This window comes from Typopeltis vanoorti, chromosome 1 (assembly GCF_054136105.1).
Source record: "Typopeltis vanoorti isolate ZY-2024b chromosome 1, IOZ_Tvanoo_1.0, whole genome shotgun sequence".
Classification (NCBI taxonomy): Eukaryota; Metazoa; Arthropoda; class Arachnida; order Uropygi; family Thelyphonidae; genus Typopeltis; species Typopeltis vanoorti.
The window spans coordinates 36,262,002-36,277,620 of NC_143549.1; the positions used below are offsets into that span (position 1 = coordinate 36,262,002).

Genomic DNA, 15,619 nt, shown 5'->3' on the forward strand with positions numbered 1-15,619 from the left:
ATTATTTTTATTTTGCGCTATTTCATATAGATAAGGTGAAAGAGATACGTTTTCGTTTAGGAGGTAACCTAGCGGATTTTCGTTTTATGGCAAGAAACTGCTTAAATGGTTGTATTTGTTTGTGAAAAAAAAAAAAAATGATGTTGTACCCGAATGATGCTCTACTTTGGCATAGCACATGATTTTCAGTGATCTGAAAGCAGTCTAATTGTTACTTTTTATTCTTCAAGTGAATATTGTAAAAATTGCGATCGCTACCATGTATATTTTTTTTATTTTCAAACATTAAATAGTTGCAGAGGGCAGCAGAAGTTGCAATGAATGTTATGCGAATATGGCGGATGCAGGTGAGTGATGTTTTCAACTTGGGAAAGTACACATTTATTAAAAAAAACATTTAATTGAATGATAGTATTGTTCAGTGTAGTATTCAAGAGGTTGATTACGTAATATTTTTTATAAGTATTCCATTTCTCGTGGCTTTAATGCTAGTTATTTTGCTAAATTATCAGATCAAGTATTATTATTATTTGACACCTCCAGGGAGTCCAAAGACTTATCGAGGGAGAGTGTGCTAACAGCATCGAACGATTGACCCTTTCCAACTACTAACCGCGTTCAAACTTACTTAACTGAGCTATTAGTAGCAGAGGCTTTACCAATCGACCAACTTTTGCCGGTAAAGGTCGTACTTTTTTTTTTTTAATTTATTTATTCCAGTATTTCTAAAATAATATCTGGATTTATATCAGTTTTTTTTTTTTTTAATAAATGGAGCGCTTAGAAATAAGTCGAAGAAACGGATACCGATCCGTACATTTCTGCGTTTGGTCTTACTAGAGCTGAAATTCCCAAAGTAGGATCTACACTCCTCTCCCTCTTGGAGTGTAAGAGAAGGGGGGGGGGAGGATGTTATTATATTACAAACACCTTCCTTGAAGACTCATCAAGGGAGGCATAGTAAGATGCATTCTAACAGAGAATGTTTATCATACCTCATCTTAAAACTGGTTTGATTTTTGTGCATTCATCATCTCATTTGGCAATAAATTCCACTCACCAATCACTCTCCATGCAAAAAAGTCATGCTGCACTATGTACCACATCTTTATACAACTTCCAAGAATGATCTCTTTTCTTTGAAAAATATCCAGGTTGCCAATTTATGTCTAAATCATATCACTGATCTTTTGACTGTTGTCTGTGATTAACATTCTCTTAACAATGTCTTCATAGTCAGTATTCCACAATCCTGACAGTGCTTTTGTTATTTGTCTAAGAACTTTTTTTTTACAGAACTTGCTTTTCACCTAGGAACATCAGTGACTATATCGATGCACAGTAATTCAGATATGGTCTAATCAAAGCCTTGTACAGTGGAATGACCACATCCTTACTTCTATTTATCAGTGTTCTTCTTAGTACACTTGCATTTCTTTCTGCAGTTTTTGTCATTTTTGCAATATGTCCCTTGAACTTAAGTTTTTATTCACGAATATCCTGGGATTACATGCTTTCTATGCCTCCTGTAATACAATGTCTCCAATATGATATGCAAGTTTACTTTTGAGATCCAATGTGCAAAACCTTACATTTACTTGTGTTAAATTGACTTACTCAATTGTCTGCCCACATAGCCACTTTATTCAAATCGCTCTGAAGCTCCAGTATATCTGCACCATTCCTAATAACTTTTCCCAGCTTAGCATCATCTGTAAACAGCTGAATATCAACATGCAGACTATTTGCAATATCATTAACAAACAGATTGAACAGCAGTGGTCCTAGAACAGAACCCTGTAGGACCCCACTGTTAACTCTTCTCCTGAGAAACATGGCACCTCTATACACCACCATTTGATATCATTTAAAAAGCCAGTTTGTTATCCAATCAAGCAACTGATTTTCTAATCCCATTTGCTGTAACTTATACACCAGTTTATTATGTGGTAGCATGTCAAATTCCTTTGCAAAATCCAGAAGTATTACTGTATATAAATCACCCCATCCAGAACTGCAGTCACATTATTATATCATGTAAGTAAATTTGTAAATCAAGACCTCCCTTTAACAAACACATGACCTCTATACAGAATCTTTTCCATTTCTACCTAATCCTGTATTCTATTCCTAACCAATCTCTCCAAGACTTTAACAGCCACTCCAGAAATGCAAAAATTGAAACATCTGTCTTGCTTCCACCTTTATGCACCGGGACAGTCTTGCCCTCTTTCCACTCACTAGGAATTGTTGAGGACACTAGACTCTCATGAAACAACTGAGTGAACAGTAGTGTCAATTCCTTAGTGTAGGGATTCTCAACCTGTGGTACGCGTACCACTGGTGGTACGTGAGCCACTGCCTTACTGGTATATGTAATATCTTGAATTAAATATAGTGGTATGCCACTGGAAAAGGTTGAGAATCCCTGCCTTAGTGCATTATTTCATAACACATGGTGACATTCCATCTAGTCCAATAGCCTTATTCACCTTCAAGGAACTAGGTTGAAGTATTGATTCCTCAACTTACTGTTTCCTTAAATAGTATCATTACCATCAGTATTATTATTATTATTATTATTACATCACACTTCCAGGGAGTCCAAAGACTCATCGAGGGAGGGCATCTATCTACTCTACAACTCTTCATCTCACTACTCCACCAACCTTCATCATCTACCACCAACGCCATCTATTGCCGACTACCACCACTAGTACTTTCACAGACAATCACAAACATCCATGCCCAAGGCGGGATTTGAACCTGCAGACTTTTGGCTGGAGAGCAGGTATGCTAACCACTCGGCCAACCAGGCTGGTATGAAAAATGAAAAACCTTAGTAAAATGATTATGAATGACTCCACAGTAACTTCTTCCGGCAACATCTCTATTCAACAAAATTTATCTTCTCATAATCATTCTTTCTCTGCTAGCTTTTTTCTGTATAAAGGAAAACTCCCTGGGATTGTTTTTAGCCTCTTTCGCTGGTCTCCTTTCATAATCTAATTTTCACCTTTCTTGTTACTCTTCTTGCCTGCACTGTATAGATTTCATGCAACTGTTCACATCTTTGAAGTTTATATTTTTGGCTCTAGTTACCTTTGAATCACACTCCTCTTTAAATGCCAAGCGTAGCATATCAGGCAATTTCTTACCTTTCAATGATAACAGTGCAACTCATAGAAATTGATGCTCTTTATTTGTTTTTGAATGAATTCATTTCTAAAATCGACTCTTTCCCTTCCAATGGGTGGTTCATTAACGTGGCAGTCTACGGGAGACTGGAGCGGACTCATTTTTACGTGAGAGATACTCCATATTCATTCGCAATCGGATGTGACTTCACTGAAAGGAGGATGAAACAGAAGTTACTCCAAGTTGACGTCACCGTGACGTGCAGCTCTGCTGCCGTCTCAGTGATGATAACTGCCCGACGATAGCTTTTAGCAGTTCCTGTATCTCATACCGGAACTTGCGCCAGACAGTTGGTTAGGTTGGTTTGGTTTGGTTAGGTTTGGTTAAGTATAGACTATACCAGATATATTAATTTCCACATCACCTATGAGGTAGAGTATGAGGCGTGCTGCATTTCTTCTTATTCAAGATGCTTCTTGTCCTCTAAAGATCGTCACAATGACGTCTATTGGATATTGCTTCCGTTTCTTCTAACTTTCAGTCACATGATTTCCGGTTGCGAAGCGATACGAGGTGCCTCTTCACACGTTGGTGCATTCGCTCCGGTCACCCATAGACTTACGTGTAAAAAGGGTGACTGTTTATCTATCTGGAAAGAGTTCCTAACAAAATATCAATTTATTAAAAATTAAGCATTTTCCTAAATTGCACGAACTTCCCAACATTCCTTAAAAGCATACAAAAGGTAAGATATTGTCTGCGATAAATTTTGTCGCGGAATGATCCAAAGTAACTGTAACCATATTTTCTCCATATTCTTCTCTTCTGCAATTCCTGCTTAATTTCCCTATTCATCCATTTAATACCTATTTTGTTAATCCCTTTTGATTTAGGCACATAGTCTGTTATTGCCATCATGAAATACTTCTTAACTATGATCCACGCCATATTAATCTCTTTTTCCTTCAAGTTCTTTTTCCTATAGAACTCCTTCAAGCTGTTTTCTGAGTTTTCCATAATCTCCTGCCCAATAGTTTCCTATGTATCATTTTACTCTGGATGCCTCTACATGCTTTTGCACCTCCCAGGTCAGGACTACATGATCACTGTCACCAACTGGTGGCAATGTTGATATGTTGTTACAGTTATGTTATCACTAAATCCAGTACAGTTTGTCCATGAGTTCCTTCCATCACTGAAACGCTTTTTTTTTTTTAAAACACTTGGAGATATACTCACACTCTGAATCCAACATTGTTTGATTTCTGCCATTCTAAAATGTATAATTGGTAGGAAAATAATAGAATGCAAGCATTATTCTGATCAGTTGGATTGGTCCATGTATTAAGGAAGTGGCAATACTTCTTACCCAGCTGTTAGATTGTTCTCATTTCTGATAATCTCATTGGAATGGAAAAAGAGGTTAAAATGGTTGTATTATATAAAGGAGGCTCCATAATAGGCCATATTATAGAACAGTAAAGCTGATTCAGGAATTAGTGAATAGGAGTGTGATACTTTATGGGACATTGTATTTTTAGCTTTGCTTAATAATTTATAATAAATTCGGAGTAATCCTTTATCCAAGTGTAAGCAAAAAAAGTTTGCACCTGAAGTATCTTCAGGTCTGAGGCAACTCATGGTAAAGGTGGACCAAGCTCTCATCACTCCTTGTCTTAGTATCTCCCATAATGCAAAGCACATCCTTGCGGACATGTATAATGCTATGCATTAAGGGAAGGGCTACTACCCAGACCAGTTTCGACCTTTATTGAGGTCTTGTCAGTGGGAGCTGGACCCAGAGGTTATGATATCAAGGTGGAAGCAATGGAGAAGTCATCTTTACCTATATGAGTTGCAAAAGGTTTCTCACCTTATTATTACTCTGGACAGCTTAATAATTTACTCTACAATAAACTGATAGTCAAGTTTGATAAAGGGTATTGTTACACCTTAACACTGCTAAATTTTACAAAGACGTTTAACATGATACAACAGGCATTCCATTACCTAAATTGGAACAAATCGATATGAATTTGAAGTTAGTGTCATTGATGAGAGAGACTGACATGCATCCAAAGTGAGTAATATATGATCCATCAAAATCTTAGAGAAGATGGGTGATCATTGATGTGTAAAACTGTAGAGTTTTAAATCATCCTGCAAAGAGTTGGACTGGCAAAGTAAATAAACTGACTGATTAAGCAAAAGATAATGGTTTTCACTTTAAAGTGTTAGATTATACTATGTGATGAAAATATACAGCTGTATATTAATTTCAGGAAACTGAAGTGCAAGGATTTGCTGAGATTAAGGATGGTGGACAAGAATTTAGAAAGGACAAAATCCAAATGGGTTACTTCTGTTTTGAATAACACAAATAGAGATAAGGAAGTTATTATTCCCTGTAAGGTTTTGATATGGCCACATCTGTACTATTGTGCACAGATTTGGTTACCTGAATTTCTTGGGAATGTGGAAGTGTCGTTTTATAAAGATTTTGAAGAAATTTTTAAATACATGACTGAAGAAAAAAAAAAAATCAGATTTTTGCTTAGTTTGGTAAAGAATGGAATGGGTTGAACATTTTGTTTCCAGAGGTTGTAGATTCTTGCAGGTCATAAGATTATGTTCTTTGAAATTATTATTATTATTATACAGGTACCTCCATGGAGTCCAAAGACTTATTGTGGGAGACCCAAACTATCCACACAATTTGTTGTACCTCTCCTTGAAATCATTAACAGACATAGCACTCATAACTGACTCTGGCAACCTGTTCCACTCATTCACAACTCTCCGCATCTACTCATAGTTTATCTTCCAGATTATCTGTGGAACTCCCTGGCCTATAGAAACAACCAACTGAATATTTTGTCTTATTGACCTTGATCTTATATACCAGACTGCTTCAAATGAACAGCCACCCTCCCATTCATTTCCTATTCTTTTTGGCTGCAGTTCAATCACTATCATCAGCAGTACCCCTGTCCTCATCCTATCGTCTCAATATTCCCTGAAAATACTAAAACCCTTCGCATTCAATCTCTTTAACTACATCATCTGCTATTAGCCAAGTCTCACTAATGCCTATAACTTTTGGTGAGGTTGCACTAACCAATGCCCTAAACTCACCCCTCCCTCTTGTTCCTGATACTTCTGGCTTTAGTATATAGAAACTGCAGCACTCCTTTAGGACCCAGCCGAACTTTATTTCCTGAATTGACTACCCTATTTAATATTTTTGCTTCAGAGACTAGATTGTGCATATGATCATTCTCATGGGTGCCTTCACACAAACTCCTCTGCTTCCATCCTAATTGCTAAGTTTATCTAAATTTACACTTCAGCATGCTTGGTGAACAAAGCTCTCTGGACACCTAACACCAAAATCATTTATATGCAGTCCATCAGCATTATACAAATCCTTCTTTCCATCAAAGAAGACTACATATCTGCAAATCCCGCATCATTTCTTCTGCAAAACAGAAATATGGCAAACTGTATAGAACCAAACTGCAAATTAATGAAGCTAGTGGTTTCTGGTGGGTGTTGACTAGTTTAAATTAAGAAACTGTATTTAAAAATTGGGTACCACTATACCATTATAGCCATGTCTCCAATATTCACTATGTAAGTGAAGTCACATGATTGCATATGTGACATGTCCATTGCATGTTACCAGACATGTCACACATGCAGTCAGAGCACTGCCACACAGAACACTAGAAATCATTCCATGGCAAAATTGAAAATAAAACTGAAACGAGTGAAGTGAAAACAAAACAAAAAAAAAAGCCAAATATTATATCACATATTACACATATAAAACAATCACAAAAACAAATAATCCTTGTAATATGGATTGTTTTTTCTTACTTTTCATAAAGAGAAATTGTGACCTTTGAAAGTAACTTCACCTGTGTAAATAACTACTTTTCTTCCTTTTGAACTTGATTTTCTATCACAATCACTATGTGCAACCCGAGGAAATGCAATCGACCTATGATAATATATTTGTCATAACAGTTCCATCTTCATTATTTGTATATCTACAAACTGCTACTTTTGGCAGAATATAATAAATGCCATATATTATTAATGTTTTTCTTTTCCTTTTTCAAATCATGATTAATTATTCACTAACTTTGAATAATTACACTATATTCATCTATTTTTTCTTGCAGCAAAAAAAAATTAAAAGTTCTAAGTTTATTTCTAACTATGCTTTGCATCATTCACATTATGGAAATTTTAGTAATAAAAACAGGAAAATAAAATGAGATAATAGTACTCTTCACTCATCCTACTCATTTGACCAACCATGCAATACTCTTAACAACCCAGGATCAATAACTAGTGCTTTAAACATTGATCTACATACTATCTTTCAATGGAGTGATGACAACCATGTCATGTTTAATGTCACCAAAACACAGTATTTCCTTTTCTCTTGCAAAAGAGATCTCAGCTCACCTACTCTTATCCTCAGTAATACATAAATCATGAGACAAGATCAGATCTCTCTCTGCTTGGATTAATGTTTATCTCCAGTCTCTCCTGGCATAAACACGTCACATCATATCAATAGTCTCAGCATCCAAAAAAAAATTAGGCATTCTGTTTCAAGAGGCTATTTTACACTCAACCAACTCTTAACTATATACAAATCCCAAATCTACCCACGCTTAGAATACTGCTGACATGTTTGGGATGGTGCAAATAAAACCTCCTTTAATCTGTTGAAGCAAGCAATTAGGCTCATAGATAATCTCTTCCCCCCCCCCCTACAGATGTACTTTTACCTCTATCTCGTAGATGCAGTTTTTCTGCATTGTCTGTTCTACAGGTACTAACTTGGTGAACTGATAACAATCATTCCTCCACTCTCTGTTGCACCTTAATACAAGAACACTACCCAGCATCCTTTTATGCAACTGCAAACACACCAAACCTGCTTCTCCTCTTTTATTCTGTTCACCTCTGTCCTTTGGAACAACTTCCTCATGAAGTATTCCCAAACAACTAAAACCTCTGCAGCTCTTTAAAAAAAAAAAAAATCAGTAAATTTTTATCTTATTTCTCATCTTTTGTCTCATCATTTTTATCTTATTCCTCACTCCACACATGACACTGATGTGCTTATGGGCTTCCCAGCCTCTCGTGTATGGGATCAATATAGAAAGAAATATATTAGGTTTATCTTCCATCTTCTTAATCTATTACTGGTAAATGAGAAAAAGGATAAATTAGGATGTAGGACACTTTCTATGATATGGAAAACTAATTTTAAGCCTCTGGTCAATATTCGAGACAACTGATCACTAGCAGAGTGACATTCTTAGGTCTTTAGATTTTGCCCTATCATTTTCATATCTTTTTTGTTGCCATGCTGTTAGTCATATCTTATGACTATCTTTTGATGGAGACACATATTAGAAGCATTCAAGTATCTCTCTCTCTGCTGTGCTTCATTTCTGTTAAGTTTCTGACATCAAAGATTGCATGAATATTACCTTAAAAATCAGGAACATGGATGAGTTAATAAAATTGTAGGAGAGAAAGCTATCATTAGGCAATTCATATCGCTTAACAAAGAACCAAGATGAAAAGCCAAACAGCTATTTTTTCTGGCAAAGTTAATTAAATTAAGGGGATAAAAATCCCTTATTATTTTACAGCCAGTATGCAAAACTCTAAGATTGAAAACTACAATCTAAGAGTTCCATGATTTTTCATTTCTAAGATTCGCCGATAGTTCTTCGGCATGAAACTCTTAGATCGTAGTTTTTGATCTTAGAGTTTCACATACTGGCTGTAAAATAATAAGGGATTTTTATCCCCTTAATTTAATTAACTTCACCAGAAAAAATAGCCATTTGGCTTTTCGTCTTAGTTATATATATAATGTATGGGCACACCTTTCTGACATTCGTATAGTGAAGGTATGTAAGTCCTTTTCACTTAAACTTTGATATCATCCAGGTCTACCTACTCACTGATGAGACCTCAAAAAAGGTTGAAACTGGTCTGGGTAGTGATCTCTCCTCATAGTGTAATGACAGTGTTACATCTCCTAGGAGCTGTGTTTTTACATTATGAGAAAATATCAAGGATAGTGAGGGAGCTTGCTCCATCTTTGCTTCGAGTTACCTTGGTGTTGTACTACCAAGTGGTCACTTACTCTTGGATTTGCCAATAGTTCTTTGGCATGAAACTCTTAGATCGTAGTTTTTGATCTTAGAGTTTCGCATACTGGCTGTAAAATAATAAGGGATTTTTATCCCCTTAATTTAATTAACTTCACCAGAAAAAATAGCCATTTGGCTTTTCGTCTTAGTTATATATATAATGTATGGGCACACCTTTCTGACATTCGTATAGTGAAGGTATGTAAGTCCTTTTCACTTAAACTTTGATATCATCCAGGTCTACCTACTCACTGATGAGACCTCAAAAAAGGTTGAAACTGGTCTGGGTAGTGATCTCTCCTCATAGTGTAATGACAGTGTTACATCTCCTAGGAGCTGTGTTTTTACATTATGAGAAAATATCAAGGATAGTGAGGGAGCTTGCTCCATCTTTGCTTCGAGTTACCTTGGTGTTGTACTACCAAGTGGTCACTTACTCTTGGATTTGCCAATAGTTCTTTGGCATGAAACTCTTAGATCGTAGTTTTTGATCTTAGAGTTTCGCATACTGGCTGTAAAATAATAAGGGATTTTTTATCCCCTTAATTTAACAAAGAACCACTTGAATAGTCTAGAAAATTAGAAATATCATTTAACATTACTGTTTCTATCACAAAAAATAAAATATAGATATCTATTGTAGCCTGCACATGTAATTTAGTCTAAGCTTTTAATTACTTAGACTCAGCCAACAGCTAAGCTGCAACGATGATATAACATTGTTTTTCCTCCTCACACTGCACATGTGCAGAGACACATGAGTAGCAGACTGATACGTTATACTCTCCATTTCAGGAAATATAATTTCACATAGAGAGTTCATTTGCCACAGAGAATTGGATCATCTAGAAATGACGTGTATTCTTGATATTTTTATAAGAAATATCTGTACATGTTTCTATCATCAAAAGTATATTTTCTTGATGAAGGTTTTGCATTTTATTTTTTCTTATAAAAATACTATTTTCACCTGAAAAAAACTGAAGAAAAAAAGCATACATAAGTAGTATCTTAATTTTTTTCTTCTTCTCTTCTGCTCATGGCAGGTTGAGTTCCTCAAAGACGAATTTTTGCCATTTCTTTCTGTCTGCTGTCTTTTTATGTAGTTCTGCTATGGAGTTCAAGTGGTTGCTTTCTTTAATGTTGTGAATCCATTTCTTTCGTGGTGTTAAATTGTGAATGAAGAATTTTATGAATATTAATACTTCATTCATGATTTAACATGGATTGCATTTCCTGAGCTAAGTTTGCTCCTAAGTAAATTGTAATTTAAACACTTACTGTTTTTTGTTCACTGAAATAATAATTGTAATTTTTTTTAGTTATTTATCTTATATAAATTCTTTATATTAACTTGTAAATGTATCCTAAGCGAACTGTAACATATGCATTTTATTTGTTGTTACTGAAAGTGAAAGTATACTGAAAGTGAAAGTATTTCTAAGAGACTCTGCTAATGTGATTTGATTGGCTGCTGTCAAAAAACTATGTTATTTTGAGATAGCATGTGCCTTAGCATTGGGAACTGCATAACGATCACGTGGGAATTTGGTTGTAAACTGAAAGAGCAGAGAAAAACAAGTTTGGGCAGGAAAGAGAGAGAGAGAGGATTTATGAGATATAGGAAGAAGGAACCAGAAGGAAATTGGAGAGAGTGTGGGAAGGTCGTGAGATGTGATCTAACCTGGGATTGTACGATGTAACAAAGATTTGGAAACTTGTTCCGATTTTAATGAATCTTACTTTGAACTCGTATTCATTTATAGTTTCCTGTCACCTTGTAAAGGAATTTACCCGAGTGAAAGGATAATAATATGATCGAGATTTATCGTAAGATAAGTTATTACGAGCAAGAAAATACATTTTCCAGTCTTAACAAACAAGTTATTGAACTCAGGGATACTATAACTTTTGTGTTGTCTATAGTGGAAGATTATCGAGGCCTAGAAGTGTTGTAAAAAGTTTCCATAACGTGCAAGCTATGATGATCATACCGATAAGAATATCTATTCTATAACTAATGTGTGATAGTGTTGCTTGTGTCCGGAGAACTTGGTCAAACTTCGTGTTGCTGGAGCCAGCTGGTCAAGCTTGAATGAGTGGTATTATAAAACATTTTCCTTGTGAAACTAATGTGAGAAACTTCATTGAAGAATTAGTTCATATTTGAATGCGTTATCTCACAATGTATATGTAAATGCGCAAGACTGAACTTTTTAAGAACTATTTTAATCCTCTGATAGATATTGATGATGGCAGCTAAGTGTTTGATAAAATTGAAGTTTGTAATTATTCTACGAGACTAAAAAGAATTAATTTTTAAGTGTTTAGCTGAATGTTGTTGTTGTTTAAGATGAAACTAAGTTGAAATCCTAACGGATGAGAATTGTGAAAGCCTTATATATATGTTCTAGCAGTAATTGATGCACTCAGCTGAGCAGAATCTAAATACTTTATAGAATGCATAAATTATTTTCTAATTGTATTGATCTTAATAGAGTTCTTGTTTCTTATGTAAAAATAATTTTATGAGAGAATTAAATATCTTGTTTAACTTGATTCTTGTGCTTGCCTAATTTCAGTTTCATTGCACTGCTCATTAAAATACGAATTTAGGGAAAACCCTATGTATAAATAAGAAAATTTTGGCCTGTAGTTCACGTTGCTGTTGTGCTATTTGATGCTTGACTCCTTCACAATAATTGTGTGATTTCAAACATAGAGCGGCCCAGTATAATAAAAAATTTCTTTATGTTTGAATGTTTGAACCAACAATTAGCAAAATATAAGGTTGGATGAAAGACATAACCAACAAAATAACAGAAAACTGTTATTTTGATATAACGTGTGCCTTAGCGTTGGGAACTGTACAACGATTATGTGGGAATTTGGTTGTAAACTGAAAGAGCGGAGAAAAACAAGTTTGGGACCGGAAAGAGAGAGAGGATTTATGAGATATAGGAAGAAGAAACCAGAAGGAAATTGGAGAGAGTGTGGGAAGGTCGTGAGATGTGATCTAACCTGGGATCGTATGATTATGTAACAAAATAGTCAGTAAGGTGTATAACAATAATGAAGATACTGATAACATTTTCAGATAAGCTCTGCAAAGCTTCGAGGAAGAAGCCACCTAAAGAAACAAGTAAATATTATAAACAATTTAATAAAAAATGAATAATTGTAAATATGAATGTGAAAAAAAGATGTAAAACATATTGTTAATATCATTATTTATGTGTCCGCGAGGTTAGCCTATGCACTTCGCAACCATATGCCTGGGGAAGAAGTGTCCTGTGTTCGATTCCCGTCACCGACGTGAGGAGCTTAAGGATCTTCCACAGCCATAGCCAAGTTAGCCTGTCTTGGGCATGGATAGCAGGGTTTTTCCTCCCAGTTTATCTCGGGTTTTTCATCCCACAAGCAAGCATACCGGCCCTGTGAACACACTGATCTACAGCCATAAATGCTTAACCCCCCATGAGGGGACTCAACTCACCCCAATAGGGTCAGGGGAGAAAAAGGGAGGAAACTCCATATGAATAAATAAACAAATAAATTATTTATGCAATTTAAATAAGATATTTTCCTAACATTCTGTACTGAATATATGTATGTAACTTATCTGAGACAAAAAAAAATCAGCTAACGCCTTTTTATTCCCCGTATACGGGGAGTAGGCGAGGCCATTTAGCCCTATCTAACTTTTGGAGACTGAGTGGGCAGTTCAATCTCCACTGGTACCAATCAGAGATAGATGGCCCAAGGCTATCACTAATTAAGCGGTACTCAGTGAAGAGGGACGGCTCAAATGTGCCGCCATCTCGTGGTCCCTAACCTTAACACAATATATTTAATGTCTGAAAATAATGTGGGTTCTACGGTCGATTTTCTTGAGTTTACAGAACGAAAAACCCGAGTTTCCGGGAGGAAAAACCTGCTTGCCCGTGCCAGAGATCGACTAACTCGGGAACCGGTCGAAAAAAGGCTTAGAAAAATTTCCTCTAGTCGCCGACTAGACTCGAAACCAAGTCTTCCTTCGTGCGGCCAAGCGCGGTGGTTGGCAAACGCCACATCCACTGAGCTACACAGGCTCCTTTTTAAAAAATCAGCTAACGCCTTTTTATTCCCCGTATACGGGGAGTAGGCGAGGCCATTTAGCCCTATCTAACTTTTGGAGACTGAGTGGGCAGTTCAATCTCCACTTATCTGAGACATTATCATATTATTATTATCCATTATTCAAAAATTCTGTGCAATCTTCATTGTTAATATTAGTGTTGTAAATATAGATGCAAAAAAGTTTTATTATCAAAATTTTAATTCAAATGCAATGTTGAAAAAAAAATCGGGCAAACCGGCCCTGTAAACACACAAGATACAGTCATGGAATGTGCAGCAAGGAAGTCAACGGGAAACCACTTTGTTCATAGTCATTTCCCTAGATGGTGGTGGTGTATATATATATATATGTGTGTGTGTGTGTGTGTGTGTGTGTATATATATATATATATATATATATATATATATATAGCTGCCCCTAAACAGTGAAAGGCTATTTAGGGCAGCTAAATAACCCAACATCATCATAATGTTAACAGCTGTTCAGGGGTGAAGTAACGTCTTGAGCGAAAGAGAAATCCTAGTTTTTTTTAAGTTGATGATGCAGTGGTCGTGATGTGTTTATGCTAGGAGAGGTTTGATGCGAGGGTAATTCCAAGAAGAGAGAGCTCAAACTGTCTGGAAATTTGGGTATCGTCAAAAAGGATACTGGGAAAAAATGGTTCTTTTTAATGGGAGATAGTACAGAACTGGATTTTATTAGCATTGAAATTAACGAGGTTATCCTAACCCCATCGGAATTGAGGATGGTGGTGGCTGATGTTCTGTAGGTTGAGGTAAGTTGTGTAGGGTAAGGTTTATCAAATGAAAGCGAGGAGTGTGGTGTGCTGTCGTCTGCCACACTGTGTATTGGGTTGGAGGTCAACTGAAGTAGGTCGTTGATATATATATATATATATATAGTAGGAAGAGGGTTGGTGAGAGGACAGAACCTTGTGGAACCCAGCATTAATTGAATGGTGAAAGGATAGTGAGCCATCCACCATCTCACTCACTCACACACACACACACACACACACACACACACACACACACACACACACACACACACACACACACACACACACACACACAGTGTGCGTTCAGACAGAAAGCTGGCAGTCCAACTACAGAAGTCCTGGGTCAGACCGAATGATGGTAGTTTGCTTAGTAAGCCTCTTTGTGCCAGACCTGATGTCAAAGGCTTTGGGGATATCAAGTGCAACCACTCGAGATTCGCCAAATTTCTCTGTGGCATTTGTCCAGAGATGGGTGACATGTGAGCAGATCTCCTGTTGATCGGCAGAGACTGAATCCATACTGGCAGTCGTTTATTAGGTGGGTGTCTTCAAGGATGTGTAAGAGTTGGGAATTGATGATTTTTTCCATTACTTTTGACAGGACTGAGGTAAGCGAGATAGGGCGGTAGTTGGACGGCAGTGACTTGTCACCCTTCTTGGGAATGGGCTGAATATAGGCCAATTTCCAGTTTGTTGGATAGATTTCAGTGGAGTAAGAGAGTATATATATAGGTGACATAGGATAGGAGTCAGTTCTGGTGCACAAACTTTCAGGACATTTGGAGGAATGCCATCAGGGGCCAGGAGACAATTTTTTGTGTCTCCTGGCCATTTGGACAGTATTTTTCTGATCTCATCCTGGCAAAAGGATATAGGGGACATTGTATGTTGGGTGTCTGGAATGGTTGGGGGACATTTACCATCATCAGTTATGCATGCATTGGAAGCAAAGTATGAAGCCCGAAAATGGGCTTTTCTGGATGATGATGCAATAGAACCATCTGGGTATGATATGGGTGGGAATAGTGTTGGGCAGAATTTATGGCCAGTTGCTTTTGCGAGAGATCAAAAGGCTTGGCTGCCGTTTGGACAGGCTGCTAGTTTCCTGCTTTTTGCTCTTTCAAACTCTGTTTTGGAATATAATAAAATTAGTTTAATCCTTTTGGATTAAATTTGGATAATCTGTTTTGGAAGCATTGATTGTTTTTTTTGCATCTATTTCGGGCTTTGGTATATGCTCTACAGTGTTCTCCCCAGAAATTTTTACCCACTGGGTGGAATGAAGCATTAGTTGGGCATATAAAAATTTTGAATGAGTTAAGAAAGACCCTTTTTTTTTTTCATAACAAATTACTATTTTAATTTGTTATGAAAGGTTTATCATAAAGTAAT

The 15,619-nt window shown here is 36.4% G+C and overlaps 1 protein-coding gene across 1 annotated transcript in view; it reads left to right on the top strand.

Moving 5' to 3' along the window:
* Window positions 1–208: 208 nt before the first annotated feature.
* LOC150109890 (uncharacterized) overlaps window positions 209–15,619 on the top strand; it is a 117,996-nt gene continuing 102,585 nt past the window's right edge. Inside the window, exon 1 of the mRNA XM_090415696.1 lies at window positions 209–347. Within this exon, the coding sequence (XP_090271822.1) occupies window positions 335–347 (13 nt within the window). The 5' untranslated portion in view covers window positions 209–334. The remainder of the gene's footprint in view (window positions 348–15,619) is intronic.